This window comes from Sceloporus undulatus, chromosome 6 (assembly GCF_019175285.1).
Source record: "Sceloporus undulatus isolate JIND9_A2432 ecotype Alabama chromosome 6, SceUnd_v1.1, whole genome shotgun sequence".
Classification (NCBI taxonomy): domain Eukaryota; kingdom Metazoa; phylum Chordata; class Lepidosauria; order Squamata; family Phrynosomatidae; genus Sceloporus; species Sceloporus undulatus.
In genome coordinates, this window is record NC_056527.1 from 72,031,107 (window position 1) to 72,055,109 (window position 24,003).

The 24,003-nt window shown below is 42.9% G+C and overlaps 1 protein-coding gene across 3 annotated transcripts in view; it reads right to left on the bottom strand.

Moving 5' to 3' along the window:
• Nucleotides 1-24,003, bottom strand: part of VWC2 (von Willebrand factor C domain containing 2) — an 85,638-nt gene extending 61,635 nt beyond the window's left edge. Inside the window, exons 1-2 of one of the 3 annotated variants that reach the window (XR_006104512.1) lie at nt 23,580-24,003; nt 18,503-19,296 (exon numbers count right to left, since the gene is read on the bottom strand). Coding sequence is in view for 2 of the 3 variants with exons in the window: in XM_042472823.1 (XP_042328757.1) it covers nt 18,503-19,222 (720 nt within the window). In the remaining variant the exon portion in view is untranslated. The remainder of the gene's footprint in view (nt 1-18,502; nt 19,297-23,579) is intronic. The other 2 variants (XM_042472823.1, XM_042472825.1) reach the window with 2 other exon arrangements.

A 24,003-nucleotide genomic window follows, 5' to 3' on the forward strand; every position in this document is an offset into this window, starting at 1 on the left:
ATTATTATTATTATTATTATTATTATTATTATTATTATTATTATTATTATTTTATAAAAAGGGAAGAAGGATTTCCTGGAAGCCTCTGTGGTTGCTAGCACACCATACTCTGTTTAACATTTATACATAGATACAGATATAGATACAGATATCTGTTTTTCCAATCTGGAAGTGGACTTCCTCCCAATCACGGTTTGCATTTCCCATCCAGGTTTTGGTAGCCCACATATTTATTTATTTTATTTTTATCCTGGCTTTCTCCCAAAGTGGGATCCAAGGCGGCTAACAACATATATAAAACACATTAAAACAACAATTAAAATCATAAAAATATATTTTAAAAATGACAAATACTGTATAAAGTATAAAATACAAATATAAAATTCCAGAGGTTAAAATCAGCCAAACCCATGCATCAAGAGGGTGGTGAAATGAGGAGGGGGTCTTTGGCTGAGAGAGAGGAGAGAAGGAGTGAAAGACATTCTGTACATGCTCAGGCACCCACTGCTTCTAAGACTGAGCATTGAAACAATAATTCTGAGGTTCAGAGGCTTGGGGGCCTTCACTTCATCATAAGCAAGGTCCCTTCCAGAAATTAAATGGGTGGGGAGTGGATTTAAATCATGGATAGAGGTCCCACTGGGTGACCATGGGCAGGTCACACTCTCTCAGCCTCAGAGAAACCCCCTCTGAAAAAATTTGCCAGGAAAACCCCATGATGCCTTAGGTCAGAACCAAGTTGCAAGTAGCATCAACAATAGAGGTCCAAGGCTGCATCTGCACTGCAGAAATAATGCAGTTTGACAACACTTTAACTGCCCTGGCTCCATGCTATGGGATCCTGGGATTAGTAGTTTTGGGAGCTATTTAGCCATCTCTGTCAGCCACAAGAAACTGAACTACAATTCCCAGACCTCCTCATCATTTCATCATTTATTTCATTTCTATGCCACCTTTCCCCCCAGAAAAGGACCCAAGGCAGTGCAAACATTTGGTTTTCATGGTTGCATCTGCACTGCAGAATTAAGTTTGACACCACTTTAACTTCCATTAACTCTGTGCTATGGAATCTTGGGATTGGTAGTTTTGAGGAGCTGTTTAGCCATCTCTGTCAGGTGCCGCAACAAACTACAAATCCCAGCATTCCACAGCATGGAGCCAAGGGCAGTTAAAGTGGCATCAAACTTGATTATTTTTTTAGTGCAGATGCAAACTGAGTCCTTCCTCTGAAGGTGTTCACATCAGATAAATTCAGATTGATAAAGCAAAGTGCATCTGCTCAAGCAATGAACAGCAGCCACTCTGTTCATGCTCAGAGACACAAGAAGGCAAGGGCTAAGGAGGAGGGCAACAATGGAGCTACTTGAGGATGAGCATATGAAACATAAATGTATTTAATGGTTGGACTTGGGTCCCATCTCCAAGTTATCCCATCATTATACATATATAAATATACCAAATTCTGAAAAACTCCAAAATCCAAAAATCATCTAGTTCTCAGTATTTTGGATAAGGGAGACTTAACCTGTAGTTGATAAGAGTTGTTGTTGTTGTTGTTATTATTATTATTATTATTATTATTATTATTATTATTATTATTATTCTGTATGTATATTTTACTATATTGTATATGGATATAACTGCTGAAAGGAAAGTCAGAAGTCACCTTTTCTTTCTTCTTTATTTCCTTTTAAAGCCTTCTATCTTTTATTTTCCCTTCTTTCCTTTTTCTTCCTTCCTTCTGCTTTCTTCCTTCCTTCTTTCTTTCCTTTCTCTTCTTTCCTCCCTCCCTCCCTCCCTCCCTATCATTCTTCCTTCCTTTTTTCCTTCCTTCCTGTCTTCCTTCTTGTGTGTCTTCCTTCCCTTTTTCTTCCTCCTCCTAGTCGTCATCCTCCTCCTCCTCCTCTCCGGAACGGACACCTTTTTTCTGGCAAAACCACAGAGGAGGAGGGAGAGGGAAAGAGGAGGAAAGAAGTCGCAGGGAGGGAGGCCCGCCCACTCCCCCTCCCTCTCTCTCTTCTGAGCCCACTCCCCATGGGAGGAGTAGGAAGAAGCTTGAACAGGCACTGCCCCCACCTCAAGGGAGGTCCAGACCCCTCGGACCCCCCCCCTAGCTACGTCCCTGTTCTAATAGACCCTTGGACCAACAATGAGATATTATTAAAAATAATTGAAAAATATGGTGATGTAAAAGGTGAAGATAGTCCCTTTAATGAATGTCTAGTCATAACCGACTGTAGGGGGCAGTGCTCATCTCTGTTTCTAAGCTGAAGAGCCAGTGTAGTCTGAGGACTGCTCTGGTAGTCATGTGGCCAGCATGACTGCATTGAATGCTGTTACCTTACCACTGAGAAGTAGTACCTATCTACTTTCATTTGCATTTGCTAGGTTGGCAGAAGCTGGGACTAGTGACAGAGCATCATGCAGCACATGGGCCTCAAACTGCCAACCTTCTGATCTTCCAGTCATCAGAACTGCCGTCTTAACCACTAAGCCACTGCATTTCTACATGGTGATGTAGCAGGCTTCAAAATTAATAAACAAAAGATGAAGATGATAATGAAGAATATGAAGAATGATTATATTGTCACACCACTGATGCAGTTTTCAACTCAGAACACATGGCTGTATGGGTGGGGGTGACTAATACCTATCAGTTGTCATGGACAGATCATTTTCTGGTCAGGGCTAGTATCATAGCTACAACCTGTCCCTGAAAGGGTGGAGTACCTATTAAAAAGGTCTGCCCTCAAAGGCCAATGGATCCGTTGAGATTCCAGGAGACAGGAGAGGGTTTTATGTCTGGTATCACCAATGATACTATTGAAACCCTAGTCAATAAGTCAATAAGTGAAATCAAAATCTAACCAGGCCTATTGACACAGTCACTCCCAAACATCTCTCTGACTTGTTTTTAACTAGAGTCACTGGTATACAGAGAGAGACTCTCAGGGAATTTAAATGGGAAGGATGATGACTAGAACACAGATGGCAATGACAAGACACAATATAAGAAATATCTTTGTTCCTATAGGGAACATATTTTGTTTGCAAATTTACATTCATCTGAGCTAGGTCTAACTCAGCCCCCCGAACTCAAACTTGGAACCTTCAGTATCTCACTGTGAAGCTTTTAATGACCATTTTGCCAATAAATGGGGTATCCAGCAACTCTATGAATGGGATTTTGCTGGATCAGCGTCAATTGGTGAGTATTGCTGATATAGGCACACTACTGGGGCAAGTAAGGAAGGTAATTTGTTTTCTCAATCCCTGCCTAACTTGACTCATCATTTAAAGAGGAGATGCATTTAGATTTCAAATATCACATATTATTAATGCACTGTCAGAAAGGGAACTTTCCATCTGGCCGGCTTCCGGTCATTCTGGAAGTTGGCGTTTACATGCCTCGTGCCACCAGAGTGTCTTAAAGCCAGCTTCCAGCCACAGCAGGACGGAAACGCCAACTTTGTGCCAGTAAAAAAAGAAGTGAATGTGTGCCACTCCTTTTTTGGCCGGCAAAAAAGCAGATTTGGGCTGCAGCATGAATTTGCCACAGCCCCAATCCAGCTTTGTCAGGGGCTGCTTTAAGCCACCCCTACGGGGCAGTCTGTTTCACCCCTCAGAACCACTGGCAATAATCTCTGAGAACAGGAGAACTCCCAGCATACTGGAAGAGGGCAAATGTTGTCCCCGTCATCAAAAAAGGGGGGAGGGGGAGAATTCCAACATTTACTGCCCAATTAGCCTGACATCAATTCCAGGAAAGATTCTACAGCAGATCATTAAACAGACACTCTGTGAACATTTAAAAGGGAAGGCCATAATCACAAAGTCAACATAGTTTTCTTAGAAACAAGTCATGCCAGACTGATCTGGTCTTTTTTATATATAAAATTACCAGCTTGGTAGATGAAAAAATGATGTGGATATAGCATATCTTGATTTCAGTAAGGCTTTTGACAAGATCCTTCTTGATATTCTGGCAAACAAGCTAGCAAAATGTGGACTAGACAATGCAACTGTTAGATGGATTTGTAATTGGTTAACCAGCCAAGCCCAAAGAGTGCTCAGCAATAGCTACTCTTCATCATGGAGAGAAGTGACCAGTGGGGTGCCAAAAGGTTCTGTCCAGGGACCAGTACTTTTCAACATCTTTATCAATGATTTGGATGAAAGCATAGAAGGCATGCTTGTCAAATCTGCAGATGACACCAAATTAGGAGTAGCTAATACCCCAGAGGACAGAATCAAAATTCAAAATGACCTCAATAGATCATAAATCTGGGCCAAAACTAACAAAATGAATTTCAACAGGGACACTTAGGACGAAAAAATGAAATGCACAGATATAGGAAGGGGGACATCTGGCTTGACAACAGTACATGTGAAAGAGATCTAGGAGTTCTAGGAGACCTCAAGTTAAATGAGTCAACAATGTGCGGCAGCTAAAAAAGCCAATGCAATTCTAGACTATAACAATAGAAGTATAGTGTCTAGATTGAGGGAAGTAATAGTACCATTCTATTCCAGCTTTTGTCAAGCCTCACCTGGAATACTGCATCTAGTTCCGGATATCACAATTCAAAAAGGATGTTGACAAGCTGGAGTATTTCCACAGGAGGGCAACCAGAATGGTGAAGGGTCTGGAAACCATGCCCTAGGAGGAGCGACTTAGGGAGCTGGGTGTGTTTAGCCTGAAGAAGAGGAGATTAAGAGGTGAAATGATAGCCCTGTTTCAATATTTGAAGGGATGTCACGTTGAGGATGGAACAAGCTTGTTTTCCGCTGCTCTAGAGAATAGCATCCAGAACAATGGAGGCAAACTACAACGAAAGAGATTCCACCTAAACATTAGGAGGAATCTCCTGACAGTAAGAGCTGTTCAACAGTGGAACACAGTTCCCCAAAGTGTGATGGAGTTTCCTTCTTTGGAGGTTTTTAAGCAGAGGTTGGATGACCATCTGCCGGGGGTGCTTTGATTGTGCATTCCTGCATGGCAGGGGGTTGGACTGGATGGCCCTAGACGTCACTTCCAGCTCTATGATTCTATATCACACTAATATTAAAATCACTCCACTGTCTGCCAGTTAGTTTCCAGGCAAAGTACGAAGCCCTGTATGGTTTGCGTCCAGGTTACCTAAGGTTTTGCCTCCTCTCATATAATCCATCCCATACACTCAGGTCCTCTGGGGGACATTTCAATCATCCAGAACTAGCCTGGCAACTGTAACCCAGGGAACATTGTCATCAGATGCCCCTAGACTGTGGAATAATCTACCAGGAGTGATTTAATATCTTAACATGCTGTCTGAATTTAAAACAGTATTAAAAATCTCTCTGTTCCTGATGACATAGCCAGTCAAGTTTTGAACTATGAATTTTAAATTGGTATATTGTTAATTTTATGTTTGATGACTTCAATGTGTTCTTTTATATAAAGGCACAAGCTTTGTGCTCATTACATTAAACACATTTTTGTTTTTTAACACTGAAGTCATGTCCCCCCCCGATATTCCCTTCACTTTAAGAGACAGCCCACAAGTATTAAGTGGTCAAATACACACACAGCTGCTTCTGCTCTGATCTCGTCTTCCAGGCTCCTCTTCACCATGAAAGGTGAGAAAATCCACACACACACACACACCAGGATCAAGTTGCAACACTAAGCTACTAGAATAAAAGGCTATATGGGTGGTTAATATAGAATATTGTGCTTGGGCTCTTGAGCAGATCAAGTCTGAAATATTTCTGGAAGCCAAGAAGATCAAACTGAGGCTGTCGTACTTTTGCCACATCATGAGAAGGCATGTCTCATTAGAAAAGACAACAGTGCTAGGAAAGATAGTAGGTATCAAAAAGAGGAAGACCACATGCTATATGGATGAACTCACCAGCAGTCACGATGAGTCAGCACTTGGGCTGTGCTGAGTCACAGGAGGTGACATCATCATAGGCTGAGAAACTGCAAATCTTGGAAGTCATCCTGCAAGGGGGAATTATATAGAGGGTACACACAGGAAGTGGCTGGACTAAAGTGCCTGGGAGATGCACATGTATAGAAGGGTGGAGTTTCAACATACAGTGTGGCTCTTGTTGGCTGTGCTGGTGAGGACAAGCATGTATACAGAGCAACTAAAAGTAAACTGCCTCCTTGAGAAATATCTGCCTGCTGTCTCATTTGTCTGCTTCCGGAGTGAGAGAGGAGATTCTCCAGCCTGCACAGAGCTCCGAGTTGCTTCCTTGGTGGCCACTTTGGCATGGTGCGATGCAGTTCACACAATCACGCTAAGAGAACTAAATCAAGGAGATCATTGGTTTAAATTTGCAGTACCTAAACCTAATCCACAGGGTTGTCATGAGTCGGGGTTGACTTGAAGGCAGTTAACAACAATATATATATATGATATATACAGAATGTGACTCTAGAGACAGGGTTCAAATACCCATTCATCCATGAAACTCACTAGGTGACCCTGGGCAAGTCACCGCTTCAGACCCCTCTGAAGAAATCCTGTCAAGAAAACCTAGGGTCACATAAATTGGAAACAACTTGGAGGAACACAACAAAAACAAAAACAACATTATCTTTAATGCTGTGTGCAAGATACAGCTGCACCCTTGTCAAAAGTTATACAACAAGAAAATTTGCTGAAAGAAACCAATCTCTATATTCCCCCCCCCCCAAAAAATTTTTAGACGAGATAATGCTGTAAGTATCTTTCATCATGAGATACAGATAGCCAGACTCAGGGTCTGCATAAAAAAGTTTCATCCATTATCTTAGGACCCATATCCAGTCAACGCATTCTATTGAGGGGCAATCAGCTTCAAGCCATAGGATGGGACAGTCTGAGACTCCAAACAATTTTTTAAGGTAAGCTGAGATGACTTGCTATAATATTGAGGAGAAACCTAAGATCCAGATTGGAATGCCAAAAAGCAATTGTGGCAAAACCTTAGCCTGGAACACCTTACTTGCAATAGGTAGAAATAGGCCACATTTGGTGTAATAGTAACAAACTAGCACTGTTAAATATTGACTGAGTGACAGTGAACTGCTGGGCCACCAGTCAATTCAAAAATAACTCCTAAGAATTTAAATCATTTGATCTGCTCTAACTTATGCCCATTTACAACCCAGTTAGTCAGAGTTTGATTCCTCAAGAAAACCATAATTTTACTTTTACTACAATCGATGTTTAAACAGTAATTCACAGTAACTGTAAGCCTGAGGGCAGGGAAATGTCTAACAAACTGTAAGCCGCTCTGATAGCCTTTTGGCTAAAGAGCGGGGTATAAATAATAATAATAATAATAATAATAATAATAATAATAATAATTCCCTGTCCTGTGTCCCTGTCCTGTGTCTGTGTCTTCACCAGCTTGGTGAGACACAGGCGGCTGCTCTGCTGTTTCTACTGGAAGTCACTACTTTTGTCACTTTGGAGGCTTTCCACCCGCCTACATTTGTCTTAATCAGAATTCTCCTACTTCTGTATGCAGATGATGATGTGCTCTCCTCATTCCCTAAAGTTGGTTTGAAATGAATGCTGCGAACCTTTTTCAATAATAATTATTGAACTGTTGCCCGAACAGGCTCAAACCTTACCCGTGGAAAATTATGAAACAACAAACTAGAAAATATCCACTACTGTGAGGAAAAAAGTCTGAAGTAAGACTCAACTAGCAGTACTAAGGAAGTAAGTTAAACAATGAGAAACCATATTGGGAGAGAGAGCCTGGAAAATTAAGTACCGTACTATTCAACATCTTTATAAAAGTCTTGGGTGAAAGAATAGAGGGCATGTCTATAAAATTTGCAAATGACACCAAATTAGGTGATAGCTAATACAACATAGGAGAAGATCAAAATTCAAAATGACCGTAATAGATTAGAAAGCTGGGCCACAACTAACAAAATGAATTTCAACAGGGGGAAATGTAAGGTACTGCACTTATGCAGAAAAAAATGAAATGCATAAATATAGGATGGGAACATCTGAAAGAGATCCAGGAGTTCTGGTAGACCACAAGTTGAACGAGAATCAATAGTGTGCAGGAGCTAAAACAGCCAATGCAATTCTAGACTGCATCAATATAGGTATAATAGTGTCTAGATCAAGGGAAGTAATCTACTTTGATCTGGCCTCATCAGGAATACTGTATTCAGTTCTGGGCACCACAATTCAAAAAGGATCTTCACAAGCTGGAGCACGTCAGGAGGAGGGCGACCAAAATGGTGACGGAAACAATACCTTATGAGGAGAGACTTAGGCAGCTGGGCATGTTTAGCCTCGAGAGGAAACGCTATGATGGCCCTGCTTAAGTATTTAAGGATGGAGCAGGCTTGTTTTCTGCTGCTCCACAGAAGAGGACCCATTACTATAGATGCAAGCTACAGGAAAAGACATTCCACCTAAACATTAAGAAGAACTTACTAAAAGTGAGAGCTGTTTGACAGTGGAACACACTCCCTTCAAGTGTGGTGGAGTCTCCTTCTTTGGAGGTTTTTAAACAGAGGCTGGATGGCCATCTGTTGGGGATGCTTTGATTGTGAGTTCCTGCATGATAGGAAGTTGGACTGGGTGGTCCCTGTGGTCTCTTCCAACACTCTAATTCTTTGATTATGAGAACAGTGAAGGTCTTAATACTTCTTTGTCGGAGGTCAGGTATCAAGATTGATACTATTGCACAGAACTGTAGGCTTCCTTGGAGAAGCTTGCTGTTTTGAGGAACAGATTGTTGGTCTTTACCACAAGTTCCAGGAGCTTAATAGGCCATTTGAAGTTTGTTTGCATAGTTGTAGCCCTTGGTTGGGCTTTCTTGTGGTGCCTGTGTGATGCCATTGCACATGTGCATTAACCTCACTTTAGGATTAGGGGTATTAAAAAGGATTTACAAATTGGTCAGGGATTTATGTCATTCAATGGCATCTTATTTTGAAGAGATGATCTGCACCTCCAGAACATAATGGAAGTGTCCTATGACACAGCAGGGGCTGTTAGCTTTGGAGTATATTTTAGAGGACATTGGTGTGTTCAAGTTTGGCCGAATTATTGGGATGGGGAAAGTTTGCTATCTGATTTCACCTTTTTAGAGGGTTTTTTTTTTCCAGTTGTGGTAGCTGTATGGATTTGAGCTAAGGAGTTTCCAACTCCTCTGTTTTTTTGGTGTGATCACATGTCTGTAGTTCAGGTTATTAACTCTAGGTTTTCTAAATCCTTAGATTAGGGCATTTGTCATGCAATGTCTTTGATATAACATTTTGTTTATGGCAATCCATGTGGCGAGTGCTTCAGATAACTAGCTCTGGAAGCAAACAACTGTCCAGTCCCATAGACCTGTGGAAACTTGGAAGGGTGAAGTTGTGTGGGCCTTTGGTCTCTCACTAGCTATCAGTACTAAAAATAGTTATAGAAGAACAAGTAGAGACTTGGAAGGTTTTCAGCATTCTACGGCGCTTTGGGCAATTTGGTGTTGGTGGAATATGATCCAGAGGGCGTTGTTTACAGAGTCTCCATACTGAGGGTTAGGAAACATTCCTCAGCAACAAAATACGTAAAGAGATAGTACAAGGACAATACCTGTTTCAACCTAAATGTAATTTACAGTTCTCCAGGACGCAGATGGAGCTACATCCAAGGGGTATTAAAAGAAACTCTGGCCAATGTAAGATCAGAGCCAGTTGGCAATAATCTGTTGAAACACTCCTGGAGAACAGGACAAAGTCCCATCAGGGACTGGAGGAGGGCAAACGTTGTTCCCATCTTCAAAAAAGGGCGAAAAAAGAGGATCCCAACAAATTATCGTCCGAATAGTCTGACATCAGTACTAGGAAAGATTTTGGGAAGCAGCATCCAATTAAAACCAGAGAGTCTGTGAAAACATTCGAGAAGCCAATGCCATAATCACAAAAAGTAAACCATGGGTTTCAGCGAAGAACACAGTCATGCCAGACACAATCTAATCTCCTTTCTGTTGATAAAAAATTTTACCAGCTTGTTTAGCATGAAGGGAATGCTGTGGCATATAGTTACATTCTTGATTTCAGTAGAGGCCTTTGAACAGGGTTCCCCATGGACAATTCTCCACAAACAAAGCCTTGTTAAAATGTGGGCTTGGACAAGGCAACTGTTAAGTGGATTTGTAATTGGTTGACCGACGCCCGAACCCAAAGGGTGCTCAACCAATGGCACCTGTTTCATCCTTGGGAGAGACAGTAACCAGTGGAGTCCCCACGGGCGCTCTGTTCCTTGGCCCAGTACTGTGTCAACATCTTTATCAAATGACTGTGGGGGAAAAAATCTGGGGGGAATGAACCTTATCACATTTGCAGATGAACACTGAAAGTGAGGAGGAATAAGCTAATAGAGGTACAAGAATCAAATATGCAAAATGACCTGAATAGACATAGCAAAGCTGGGCCAGAGCCTAACAGGAATGAACTTCACACAGGGAGAAATGTTTAAGGTACTGCACTTAGTGGCGAAAAAATGAAAATGCACAGATATAGGATGAGGAAATGGGAGACACCTGGCTTTAAGGCAGACAACATGGTGAAAGGCATCTAGGAGTCCAAGTAGACCAAAAGTTGAACATGGAGTCAACAGTGTGATGAGGGCAGCTAACAAGGCCAGATGCGATTTTAGGCTGCATCAATATGAAGTATCGTATCTAAGCATCCAGGGAAGTAATAGTTGCACACTATATTCTGCTCTGGTCAGAGCCAGTCCCAACCTGGAACTAATTGTGTCCAGTTTCTGTGCCACCACAATTCAAAAAGGACATGTGATAGAAACTGGCGAGCGTGGTCCAAAGGAGGGCAACTAAACTAGGTGCAAAGGTCTGGACAACCTTGCCCCTATGCAGGAACGACTCAGGTGATTGCTGGGGATGTTTAGCCTGTCGAGAAAGAGACAGGTTTAAGAGGTGATATGGATAGCCCTATTTGAAATACTTGAAGGGATGTCATATTGGAGGAGGGAGCAAACTTGTTTTTCTGACTTGCTTCCAGAGACTAGTACCCGGAGCAATGGATGCAAGCTGCAGGAAAAGAGATTCCACCTCAACTTAGGAGGAATTTCCTGACAGTAAGGGCTGTTCGACAGTGGAACACACTTCCTAGGAGTGTAGTGGAGTCTCCCTCCTTGGAGGTCTTCAAACAGAGGCTGGATTGGCCCATCTGTCGACGATGCTTTGATCTGGATTTCCCTGCATGGCAGGGGGTTGGACTGGACGGCCCTTGAAGGTCTCTTCCAACTCTGATGCATTCTGTGATCTGTGATTTGTGAGGAAGGGGCGTAGTAGGGTTGAGAGAGGCGTCACTTCCTGCACCCCTCAACCCTAGCAGGACCGGGTCCGTACAAAATGGTGGCGCCTGTCCACACGGGGCCGCCATTTGTACGTCGCGGACGCCATAGCATCCGACGTCACGCAGCGGAAGTGACGCTGCAAGTGCGCGACTAGCGCCTCACGGTGCACTTCCAGGGCCACAGAAGAAGCGCCATTTCAGCGCTCTTTTCGGCTACGTCCAGGAACCGCCATGTGTTGGCCATTGCCGTGCCCGGATGCAGCAACCAGCGGTGGCAGACCACCCGTTTTGGGCGGTCTGTAACTCACCAGAGGGAAAATGTCCAGATGTGGGTGAAAGGTGACAAGGTAACTATAGGTCAACCTGCAGCCATGAGGACTAAGCATTTGGTGCTGCGTGAGACAAGATGTGCTGTCATAGTGTGTCCATCATGAGCTGGAAGTACTGCAAATGCTGCAAAAGTGCTGCAAAAGCACTGAGTCACCCTGCCTGGGGACTGGGTTTAAGGTGACACACCAGGAAGAGGCTGGGACTAAGTGGTCGCCTGGCACAAGTGATATAAGGGTGAAGCCTCATTGTCAGCATGGGTGATGGGTGTTGTGGTGTTATGCGAGTAGCTTTGTCGGAGAAGACAAGTTTGTACATAGAGCAACTGAAGATTAAGAGCCTCATTATGAGACATCTGCCACAAGTGTCCTTTATAGCTTCTGGAGGTAGAGAGGAATTTCTCTTCATGCAGGACAGCTTCTCATCGCTTCTCAGGTAGCCATCCTGGTACCAAGCTTCAACGTGATCCTATGCACACATGCAAAATCGCGCTAACAGTTTGGCCCATACCAGTTTGATCATATACTTGCAATACTGTGTTTTCTCAAAAGGAAAGGAAACTGGCTCTTTCCGTCCATTTAGAATCCACATATGGCTTTGACAAAGGCACAGGGTTATGAGGACACCATGGATGATTTCAAAATTCTTAAACGATTGGGACGGGTGATCCCAGAAAAGGGGCCATAAGGTAGATCTGGAGTCTTTATCCCCTTTATTGGGGGCTTGCATGCACAATTGGGTTGCCCTGTGTACATCGTCTTATGAGGCGACCCTGCATTATGCTGTGGTCATGAATGCTTTTTTGGCGGCCCTAAGGGTAAGTACCAAACATGGCCTCTGAGGGAGATAAGGCTGCCTAAGCATTTAGTGATTTAGTTTTCTCGCAGAGGAGAAGGCCAGTAGTAAAAAATCAGGCTTCAAAGATGTTCATAAGGGAAATGGGTCGAAATCTCAGTCTTTGGTTCTGGTCCTATTCCAAGTTCATGCTTTACAGTCCTATGGTGTACATTAGAGGATTGGCAGGGGGGTCTTTTTGTCATTGGGTTGACTTTTCATTCCATTCAGTTCATTACTTCAAAAGCCTTGCATCGCTGGGCTTGACGTACATTATTTCAAATTGGGGCAGGCTCTACAGCCTTTGCCATATTGGGTGGTTTGGAGATCAGCTGCTTTCAATGGAATGTAATACCCCTTAAGTTTTGACTGTGTTATGAACTATCTGTTGTGTTTTTTCTCTCAGGCTCCTAAATGCTGTGTTAGTCAGATAATGGATCCTGATCAGCAGCTATAGTATGGTTCACTAGGTATCATGCCAGACCTGAAGTTGCCATGGTACTCAACTGGGTTGATTGATATTGCCCCACTCAAGGTGGAGTGGCTTAGTAGAAGGGACCTTGTTTGTGTGTTGCTTCTTTTGTTTGAGGTCCTCTCCTCAAGTACCTGGGGAGAGAGTGACTTGGGCTTATGAGGGTAAGCCTTCATTTTTACAGACTTTATATGATTTCTGTTTTATTCAAAGACAATAGTCAGGAGTAGTTATTATTTGGTCTGCTATTTTTGCCCTGCCACTTACATCTGTCAGAGGAAGGTGTTACCAAGTTTGGTTTTATATAAATTTTGGGTGCCAAGCAATCAAAAATCAAACACTGACCCCCTCGCAAGCCGCCCTTACCCTAAAAGTGATCTGACCACGTAGCCAGCCAGCCCTGCTGGCATGATCATAGGAAAAAGTAGATTTAAACCTAAAGAAACCAGTTCTGGGAGTTGCCCTACAAGTCTCGCAGGCCAGCCCAAAGAGAAGAGGACAAAAGAATAGCCTCTCTCCTAATGAGCAAGTGATTGTCTTAAACAGCTCTGCCATCTAGGTATTTGTCTTCCCCTGAAAGGTGTCAGATCTCTTCTTTGTGTATCTATTGTGTAAGTTTAGACAAAAGACAGCCATCAAGACCTTTGTTCACCAGGCAGCCCAGCCTGAGGATATTGTTTGCAGTATAAATAGGACCTAGGTTCCAGCCTTCATGGGCTTGTTGACGCTGAAGTTCCAAACCTATTTCCTTGTTGTAAGAGTGCCTCACTCCAGCCTGTGGACCTTTAGCCCTGGGCTCTGCTGAAATTCACTCGAGCTAAGCCAAAAAGCTCACTGTCTCTCGGGCCTCTAGTTAGCTTTGCCGCCCGGGGACTCAGCTCCTGCCACTGTGGTCGCCGCTGCTTTTCCCCGTTCCCCGCAGCCGTGTTTCACCATCCACCATCCCTCACATCGGTCGCTTGGAGAGACTCCTAAGGTAAATTTTCCAACGGTGCCTCTATCCTTTCTCTTTTATCTCCCAAAATCGCCCCCCTCACTTGCTTTAGTATTGAGTGTGTGTGTGCGTTGTGTGATCCCTTTGTTGGTGGCTTTAATAAATGTTATATTTTTTATTGCCACTCATTGGCACAGGAGTTTCTTGGGGTTGGACTATGACCTCTTGTAATTTGAGACTATTAAATTTCCCTAATTCGATCCTTCCTAACAAAGGAAATAGTTTATTCCTTGGGAACTTTGCAACAAGGGATGGGACCCTTTTGGCTGGCCTACTGGAAGAAAGGGACTAAGTGGATGTTTGTCCCTTGTCCATGGCTGGTAATGGGGAGAGAGGGGGAGAAATACTAGAGTTCCAGTGTATGCTGGCACCCTTTTGTGAAGATTTCAGCTCTGGAACAGCTGGGATCCAGAAGGTCAGAAAGGAGTCTGCCCCTGGGACTCACTTGGGGGATTTGCCTCCCTTATAGGCGTCTTGGACTCGTGGAGCGCAGTGCCTGGGTATACTTTCCCGTAAATGAAGAGCTGGTGAGCAACCCACCGTTTGGATTGCCTTTGGGAAGGCTAAACAAGCCATGGAAAGGCTATGGGGTGAACAAAACAACCAAGGGTTCTGGCACATATATATAAAGGAAATAACAGCATCTTAAAGGGTATAAATACCCCACTGAAAAAATCTATAAATGCTAAGGTGAATATATAAATAATAAAATATTCCAAAATTCAATACAGAGAAACTAAACCCTGGAAAAGCCCAATAAAACAACAGAAAGGGTAGAGAACCCCCCCCCTTTTTTGGCATATTATAAAAAATTATATCAATTCTAATATTAAAAAACCAAAGGCCAGATGCATTTCGACTGACGTCTTCTTCAGTGGCCTGCCACATATTAAAAAATAAAATATATAGCAACTCCTTAGCACAATGGCCGGTTTACACACCGGACTTTAGTGCGTGACGGCACGCACTAGGGTTACAAAAGGGCCGTGGCTTCCGCACCCCCTAACCCTAGTGCGTGCCCGTCACGCACTAAACGGCGGCGGCCCCTTCCATACGGCCGCCGCCGTGAGGAACGTCACGGCCGCGCCGCCTTAGACAGGGCGGCGCGACGTGACGTCCCTCAATCCGCGCAGGGCGCCTAGGGCGACCTTTCCGCGGACTAGTAAGGAGCTCCGTTTCGGAGCTCCTTCCTGGTCCGCAGCCCGCTTTGCTTCGCTGGGCGCAGCCTTCAGACAGCTGCGCCCAGTGAAGCAAGGGAGAAAGGGGCCAGTGGCCCTTTCTCCCCCTCCCTGCCACCCCGGGGTGTCCTTGGGGCTTGAAGCCCCAAGGACACCCCTTTTCAGGCTGCGGGGAAGCGGCGTTTTGATGCTTCCCCGCAGCCCGAAAAAGCGGCGGATGGGGCCAAGCGGCTGCCGGTGTAGCCGCTGAAGCCCCAATATCCGGGGAAAGGGGCGGTCCAGACCTCCCCAATGGGCAGTCTGTAACCCGCCCCCGTGTCATACTGAATTGCACAAGCTGCAATGAGCTTAACCTGCTTCTCGAGTGTCTTATATAACCAGCTGTGTGGTAATGAGCACAATCCTGCTAGAGATCAGGATAAATCCTAGGGAAACATGGGGTGAAACTGGACAATAAGAAAATCACCAAAACACATAAGTACCAACCGGGGAATCAATTTCCACTAAGAGTTCATTTGAGTTCCAGTATTTATGGTTATGTTCGAATATCACAATCTGAGTACTAAATTTAAAAAATGACTTCTCCATCCACCATTCCTTGCAAATGCCAATGTGGAAACCAACATGCCAAAACAAAAAGAATATAGGAAAACAGATACAAACGATCCTCAAATTAACCATTCACATTCTTCATTTAAACCACCAGGGGATTCAGATTTCAAACGATGGATTCATTTGAGTTCCAATATCTGTAATTGTTTTAATGTTTTTCATATTAGACTCCCATCTATGCATCAGAATTGAATGAATCAAACGTATGATGTTCCTCTACAAAGTGTTTAACCATGGGCTATAATTGCCAAAAAAGGGGGGGAAGGGGGGGTTCTCTACCCTTTCTGTTGTTTATGGCTTTTCTCCAGGGTTTAGTTTCTCTGGTATTGAATTTTTTTATTATCTATATATATATTCACCCTTAGCATTTATAGATTTTTCAGTGGGGTATTTATACCCTTTAAGATACTATATTGTTTTTTTTTGCTCCAGGGTGCTGTTTTTTCCTTATATATATATTTTTGCCAGAACCCTTCGGTTGTTTTGTTCGGTTTTTATCTTGGGTTTTTTCGGTTATAGGGACTTTGGTTGCTAAGGCTAAGGAGGTGGTCACACGCTGGCCTCAGCTGGGCCTGCACCAGGTGGCTCCTCCCTTTTTGCTCATTCCAAGGTTCAAATCACTTTTTACAGATCAATAAAGTGGACCCATTTTACTGTGTCTGGTCTCGTTATGTCAATATTATACCTCTCCTTTTTCAAGATTTTCACACTTGCCTGCATTGCTGCCACAACGTCCTCCAAACGTAGCTAAAAGGGGAAAGAAGCCCCCTGTATCTGAACACCAGGAGTGCTTCCTGAATCAACATGGAAACGTGGCTCCCTCTAGCATTCTTGCAAGGGAAGCAGATTTCCTCTTAACGCAAACTTAGCGTTCATAGGAGTTCCTCTCCCCAGGAACCATTCAGGCACGCAAAGGAGGGAGGCATCTTTCCATGGTGATTCAGCAGCATTCCAGGCTTTCAGACACAGGCTCTTTCCCCACCTTTTAGGGTCGTTCGGAGGACGTTTTAGCCGCACTGGAGCCAGGTGTGAAAATTTTCGTTATCTATTCTAGGAAGGTATCATTCAAGTTAACATGTTACTGGGCCCCTCCCTATGATGATGTCTATGTTGTTTACCTCACCTTTAATTTTGACTCAAATGTACTGAGCCTTTAAGTCCTAGATTGCTTAAGTCATGGATTGTCACTTGTTTTGAAGGTATATATGAAGGGGTGTGTGTGTGTGTGTGTGTGTGTATGAGAGAAAGATTTTCAGGGCTGAAACTAAATTTTTAAACAACACATAGATAAAATATAATTTTCTTTACAGACTTTTTTCTGAACTCTTTATAATCATTATTTTTTTTATTTAAAAGTTTTGCCTAAAAAACAAACATCTGATTGAGCCCTCTAAGTCCAAATAATTTCAGTATTTGGGTAAGTATACATTATATTTTCTAGACAAAACAGTATAACCTCCATAATTGATCAAGGAATATACTGTAAATGTATGTACTGTAGAAACTTCAAAAATAACCAGTTGTTGGTGTCACATAAAAGACATGCAGGGTGATGCAATTGTAAACATAGGACAATCCGTTACTTCTAGGCCACTGCACTAATTCAATGTCAGGCATGCTGGAAATCTATACGTATTTGTCCTCATTCTCTTTACCATCATAGATAAATATTACAATCAACAGTAGGAAACCTGCAGAAATTTATGGTGGTAAAAAGAATTAAAACAAATAACTATAGACTGGAAGTACAGAAATGTTTGTTTACTCCTGAGGCATTCTGAACATTTTAGGTGTCAATTACTTAAAAAAAAAGCCCATAAGAAAAAAAAAAAAAACCCCCCCCAGTATGGGGGGGGGGGGGGGGGGACAAGCTGACGGTTGAAACATCCAGTTTAATATCACAGGAATGGATATCATCATCATCCTGTCTGAGTGGCTTGAATAATTTATGTATTAATGTCTTCTGATCTTTCTGTACATCATATATGGGCTATATTCATAAGTACATTTGTGGAATCAATTGTCCTATTTACAATTGCATAACCATATTGTAATGGTTATCTTTTGTATGTCTTTTTTGTGAGACCAACATCTGGCCATTTTTTGAAGTTTCTATATATAGTTTTGATTATTGTACAGTCATATATCTAGGTATACTTTATAAACAATATGTATATTTACAGTGCGTTCCTCAATCCATTCTGGAGGTTACAGTGTTTTGTCTGCCAAAGGGGTGAGTGCCGGGGTTTCCCCTGTGTATTATATTTTCCAGAATCAGGAAAATACTGCTTCACTGAAAAGAGATTATTACCAGATAGAAATGCTGACCCTGTTTGGACTTACCACATAGTGCACCCTGAAGCATGTACTTAGTATTATACCATAGGCCCATAATCACACTGACAGAAGATTATATAACCTTGATATGCCCATCTCAAGAGGCACAAACTCTGGGAAAATATAAAAAGCCAGATCACAGAAATACATTCCTTCTACCACTTTGTTATCTAGTAACATTCTCGACTCTGGCCATAGGTTTGTAAAAGAAGAAACAAGGAAATTAAAGAATGAGTTCAGTTCTCTTTGTTAAGTTTTTTAACTTGAAATATAAGGTCGCATTTTTTGAGAACTGGAGGTAAAAGGAAGGGTATGAAATAACCTCAAAGAAACAACTTTGTGCATATTAAAGCAAATAGGAGGGGAAAGTCACAAGTATGATGAGACTCCTTTCATCACCACCACCACCATCACCTCCTCCTCCTCCTCCTTACCATGAATTCTTCCAATGTCTGGTACATTTTCCCACGAAACTCACAGTAGTTTTTCTTTTCTTTGCACAGTGGGCAACATTGACTAGTGTCAACTTGAACACAGCGGGGATGAAGTCTTGGACACTCTGGTTGAATGCAAAGTGGGCCTTCTTCAGTGCAAAGACAAGGGCACGCAGAGGGACCTGGAGTGAACTTCTCTCCAATTGCATAAACAAAACCACTCTCATCTACACAGCCTTTTCCACGATAGTCTGGATAAGCATATTCCTCTGGAGGTTCAGGAGTAGTATTCTCAATAATATCCAGGAGAGAAGAATCTTCAGCAGCTAGAAGATTCTGGTGTGCACCATCAACTTGGTCTTGAGTTGACAGGCTTCCAAACTTACTTCTTGTTGTTTGACTACTCAAAATTTGTTTTTGCTTAGTCCAAGTTTCTTTATTAGAGTAATTTCTGTTGCTCTTGATCTTCCAATCTTTTGTGCCCTCCTCCCTTCCATCCCTGCCCATTTCATTAATCTTTCCTAGTTCAGTTTGATTCTGGCTGTCCCGATCTGAGGTGTGTTCCCTCTTTTCATGGCTTGGTTTCATTTCCTGTTTGTCTTGAGTCTTGGGCAGTTTTTGCAAAAGTGCAGTAGAACTACAGATTGTAACCATCAGGCAGCAAGTCACAAGGAGGGAACTAGAAAAAGCCCCAATTGCCATTTCAGCTTTGCTGTGCATTACCTAAGGCATCTCAGACATGTAGAGCATGCTTTACTGACATGAAAGGGAATTGTTCTGACAATCCACAGTCCCTGGGAAGAGATCAATTAGAATAAATTCAGATTATAATCTGCATTTTTTTAAAAACAGTAAACACTCCTTCATCTGTCATGTACAGAAAGCAAAAGAAAGCCAGTAACAGTAATGTACCTGGAAGACTGAGCTTCAAATTACAGCAGTCATATATTTGTTTGGCATTCTTGCATAAGTTGATGCTTCTAAGCTTCAGTCCTTTAACTCTGATCTGAGAACAATGAACTATATTATCATGAAAGGTTTAAAGATAGTCCGAAACATATAGGCCAGATAGAGCGCCTTCTAGCCACTTTGGGGCATGGCATGATGACGCACACACCTGAAGTGGCCAGAAGCTGCTCTGAGGCCATCTAAGGTGGCCCAAGACAGCCAGCAAAAGGAGTGGTAAAAAAACTACTCCTGCCAGCAGCTCTTTTGGGGCCGCCGTTGGAGCCCACTTTAGGAGCAGGCTGTCCAGTTGTCATGGTCCCAGATCAGGCAGATCAAGGCCCATTTAGGGCTGGAACAGCCAGGGGCCATTCCTGGCCGCCAATCTGCTTCATCAATCTGCTTCAGAAGTCTTTTTAAAAAGGAATCATTGTAAAAAAATCTCAAAAGAACTAAAATCAATGTAATATAATTCAAAACAACTGAATAAACAGACATTCATACAAAAGTATGCTATTTATTAAAATATTAACTGAGGAGATGTACTTTGAGGGGGGCAAGTAGGCTTGTAATATATTAATATTTGGGAGTTCTAGATAAGATATGCCTAGTACAGCTTTAAAATCTTTATTTTAAATGGGTTTTTTTTTATTTTGAACAAACTGTATATGCATGGAAAGAAATGAAAGCAAAGCCCAAAATGAACATCCAATCTTTTTTTTTTTAATTTTTGAACTACACACACAGTAATTTTATCAGTCAAACTGAGAAAAAGACATCTTTCTTGTTAAAAAAAACCCTACACACAACAGTCCAACACACTGAAACCAAACTAAAGTGTGAATTACATACATAATAATGACCTTTTTTCTTCCTGATTTATAGAATGATTTTTAATTGGAGAACTATGCTGTATAGAACATATACAGCAGTAAATATGTTGGCCATGTAGCAAAGTACAATAACATCCAAAATCCACAGTGATACTTTTATCGGGCCAACCAAAATGCACAAAGTATGTTGCAAGCTGTTCAAAGCTCCACTGGTTTCTTCATCAGATAAAAATGTCAACAATTATACAGGAGGGGGGAAAGGACAATTTTAGTCACAACGCTGCATTTTGTCAAGATATGGTTGTTCTCAATAAGGTGGTATTAAGGGGACATTTATGCAGGAGGACCCCTCTTTTTACTGGCCATTTGGGTACTCCAGCAAATAAAAAATTTAAGTTCCATTAGCAAGACAAAAATATGCTCCTTTTGAGATACAATTTGCCTCCATCCTTTGGGAAACTACAAAACTTGGGTCTCAAAAGGAGCATCTCTTGTTGTCTTGCTAATGGAACTAGAGTACCTACATGGCCAGAACATCCCTCCAATACCATCTGATATTTAAAAACAAAACAAAAAACAGCCACATCTTGACAAAATGCAGGACTGTGACTAACATTGCCAATTTGCTTCCTCCTGTATGATTTTTAATATATTTGCCTGATGAAGAAGCCGGTGGAACTTTGAAAGCTTTCAACATGTATTTTGTGTATTTTGGTTGGCCCAATAAAGGTCACTGTTTTGTGGATCTGGATATCACTATGCTGTATAGAACTAGCTTTTTAAAAAGAAAATGCTGTCTCAACTCATAAATATTATAAAATAGAGATAAGAAATGGCAACTGTATATCATCAACTATCTTTAATGTACATTAGCTTTTGAAACAACTAAACTCTATTTCATGGCCAGCATCCATAGTTTTTTGTGGGTTTTTCAGGCTATGTGGCCATGTTCCAGAAGAGTATATTCCTGACGTTTTGCCGGCGTCTGTGGCTGGCATCTTCAGAGTTTGCCAGCAACAAATAAACATTTCCACTATCTATATTCAAGCCTTCTTTTCTAAAGTAAATGCACTTGTAATGTCTTATTTCATATGACATTTCAAATTTACAGCAAAAACAATACCATGACAGATATAGGAATGCTACAACTATTTCAAACTAGACCCATAAAAACAGTAAATCTATTCAAGAGCAAGTACTGTGAGGATTTTTCTTCATCTCATTGCTGCAGTTTCAACAACAGAATCTCACCACATTAACAGTGAGATTTTTAAAATCCCATACAAAGCCCTTTAGGGTGGAGGTTTCAGTGAGGAAAATGTATTGAAAACCAAATTGTAATCATATATTTCTGAAGATCTTAGGAACCACAGAACAGAAAATAGCAAGAATTATCTGGTATGGCCTACATTTCAAGTATTGCATTCTATGTAGAATCATTTAAGTGTGACAGTTATTCTTCATCCTCAGAAATATTTATTTTATCATCATGCAGCAATACAACCTTGTAACTTTCTAAGAAGTAAGCCCCACTGAGTACAATGAGACTTACTCCTAGATAATTGTAAATAGAAGTACAGTTTTAATTACTACTAAATCTAGGCTGCCATCCTATAGATCAGTGATTGAGAACCTTTTACATACCAACTGCCCAAATTGCAACCCGGACCCCACTTATTTATTGCAAAGTGCCATGTCCCTCTGGCAAACTCTGTGCTAGGACACTAGCATGTGTGCCCACAGAGAGGGCTCTGAGTGCCACCTCTGGCACGCGTGCCATAGGTTCACCATCACTGCTATAGATGTTTAACCTATAGAAGCTCCTGGACACAATTTGGCCTCTGAGCAGCAAAGAGTTCTGAAGCACGCTCCAAAGTGGCCTCTTTCAGACTGAGGCAGATCTTAGCTGTGCAAAAGGTTTTGAAGTGACTTGAAAGAGGCTTCATCCATCATGGTCTATTTATCCGTTCTGTTTTCACTTTTCAACTAATTGTTTTATGAAAGAATTACAAAACCTTGCCATGCTCCCCAACTGAGTTTGACCAGCAGCAACAGTGAAGCAAAATAAACGAACGCAGCTTCACACTGTAGAAAATGCGACTTCATTTTTAAACATGTCCCACTTTCGCATAAATGCCTGTTTGCCTCCGTTGCTCTAATTAGCTTTTTGCAACACAGTAAAATGGCTTCTCTTTTCCAATTTGTCTTTCAATATTGGTTTCCCATTTCTAGTCCAGTGAAGTGGGTGGTTGACGGCAATTTGCTAGCTTTATTAGGGGGACGAAGACTATAAAAGAAGAAGGAAGAGCCCTCCCTCCAGTCCATCTGCCTTGGTCCAGGCCTCAGAGGGAGAGAAGAACCACTGGACCTCATCCCCTTTCCCTCCACTATTCCCTTCTCCTTTTGTTTCGTGTCTTTTAGATTGTAAGCCTGAGGGCAGGGAACTGTCTGATTAATAGTAATAATTGTAAGCCGCCCTGAGAGCCATTAGGGCTGAAGGGCGGGATATAAATACCTAAATAAATAAATGAATAAATGAATAAATAAAGCATGCTTCATATTCAAGGACAAACTTAGAATAACAAAATATTTTTTTAAATGAAGAGAGAGGGTTTTGACAGTTTTGCAGCTGCCCAAAGTCTTGAAGCCAATGCCAGGGATTCATATTGCCAAGATCCCGGCTGAAGCGGAGCCATATTCTGTGGCTGGTTGGGAATTAGGTACAAGTGTCACCATCTCCTCTATCTACACTCAGGCCTCCTTTTCTAGACAGGATGCTCTTGAATAGATCTGCAGTTCCATCACAGAAGGAGAAGTGTGCATACTTGATTTGCCATAGTGCATAATAAGTAAACACAGCACCCAGTGTCCTCCCTATGACTGGCAAAGCTCTGCTGCCTCCAGCCCGAGGGGGGTCTGGCATTCTGCGGAACCACAGAAAGGAAGAGAGAGGCCCAGCCTCAAGGGACTTGCAGCCGACCTTTTGGCGGCGTGGCGGAGAAGGAACCGGGGCCGAGCAGCAAAGGCAGGACATAATAAGGAAATACAGCTATTGAAGCTAAGATCCATCAGTCTGTTGCAGCACAGATCTTACATCACTGCAAAGGCCTCTTTAAGGCTGTCATGATGGGATGCTGCTGCTGCTGCTGCTGCGCAGGTTTTGTGGGCTGCCTCCAGCATCAGCCCCAGCGACGCAGGCAGCGCAGCCTCCCGCTCCCTCCATCGGGGAGAAGCCCAGCCACCCCTTCCTTAGAACGAACGAACAAACAAACAAGCAGTGGCCCAGGCAGCCTCCTCACCTTCCTTGCCGCCCAGGAGAGGCCATGCTCCGCTCGTTTCAGCCCCGGCAGCTGGCTGCTCCTCTGAGCGGCGGCAGGAAGGACGAGGGCTCTCCTCCTCCTCCTCCTCCTCTCCCTTTCCCCTGGGAGCCGGGAGGCGGGGGAAGGGGCCGGCCCAGGACTGGGCCTCTGATCCCTCTCTCCGGCTGCGGAAGCAGAGCCATAACACCAGCCCCCCCCCCCCCAAGACACACGGCTGGGCCTCGGGGGAGGAGGAGGAGGAAAGAAGGCGGGCGGGAGGGGCTCTCCTGGGCTGCTTCCACCTGGAGGCTCTGCCTTGCTTCTGCCGCCCTCAGCACCAGGCAGCCCTTCCTAAACCCTGGCCATGTCCCTGACTCTGAGTGAGGGCTTCCTGAGGCAGCTCTAGAGGCACCCGGACTGCAAG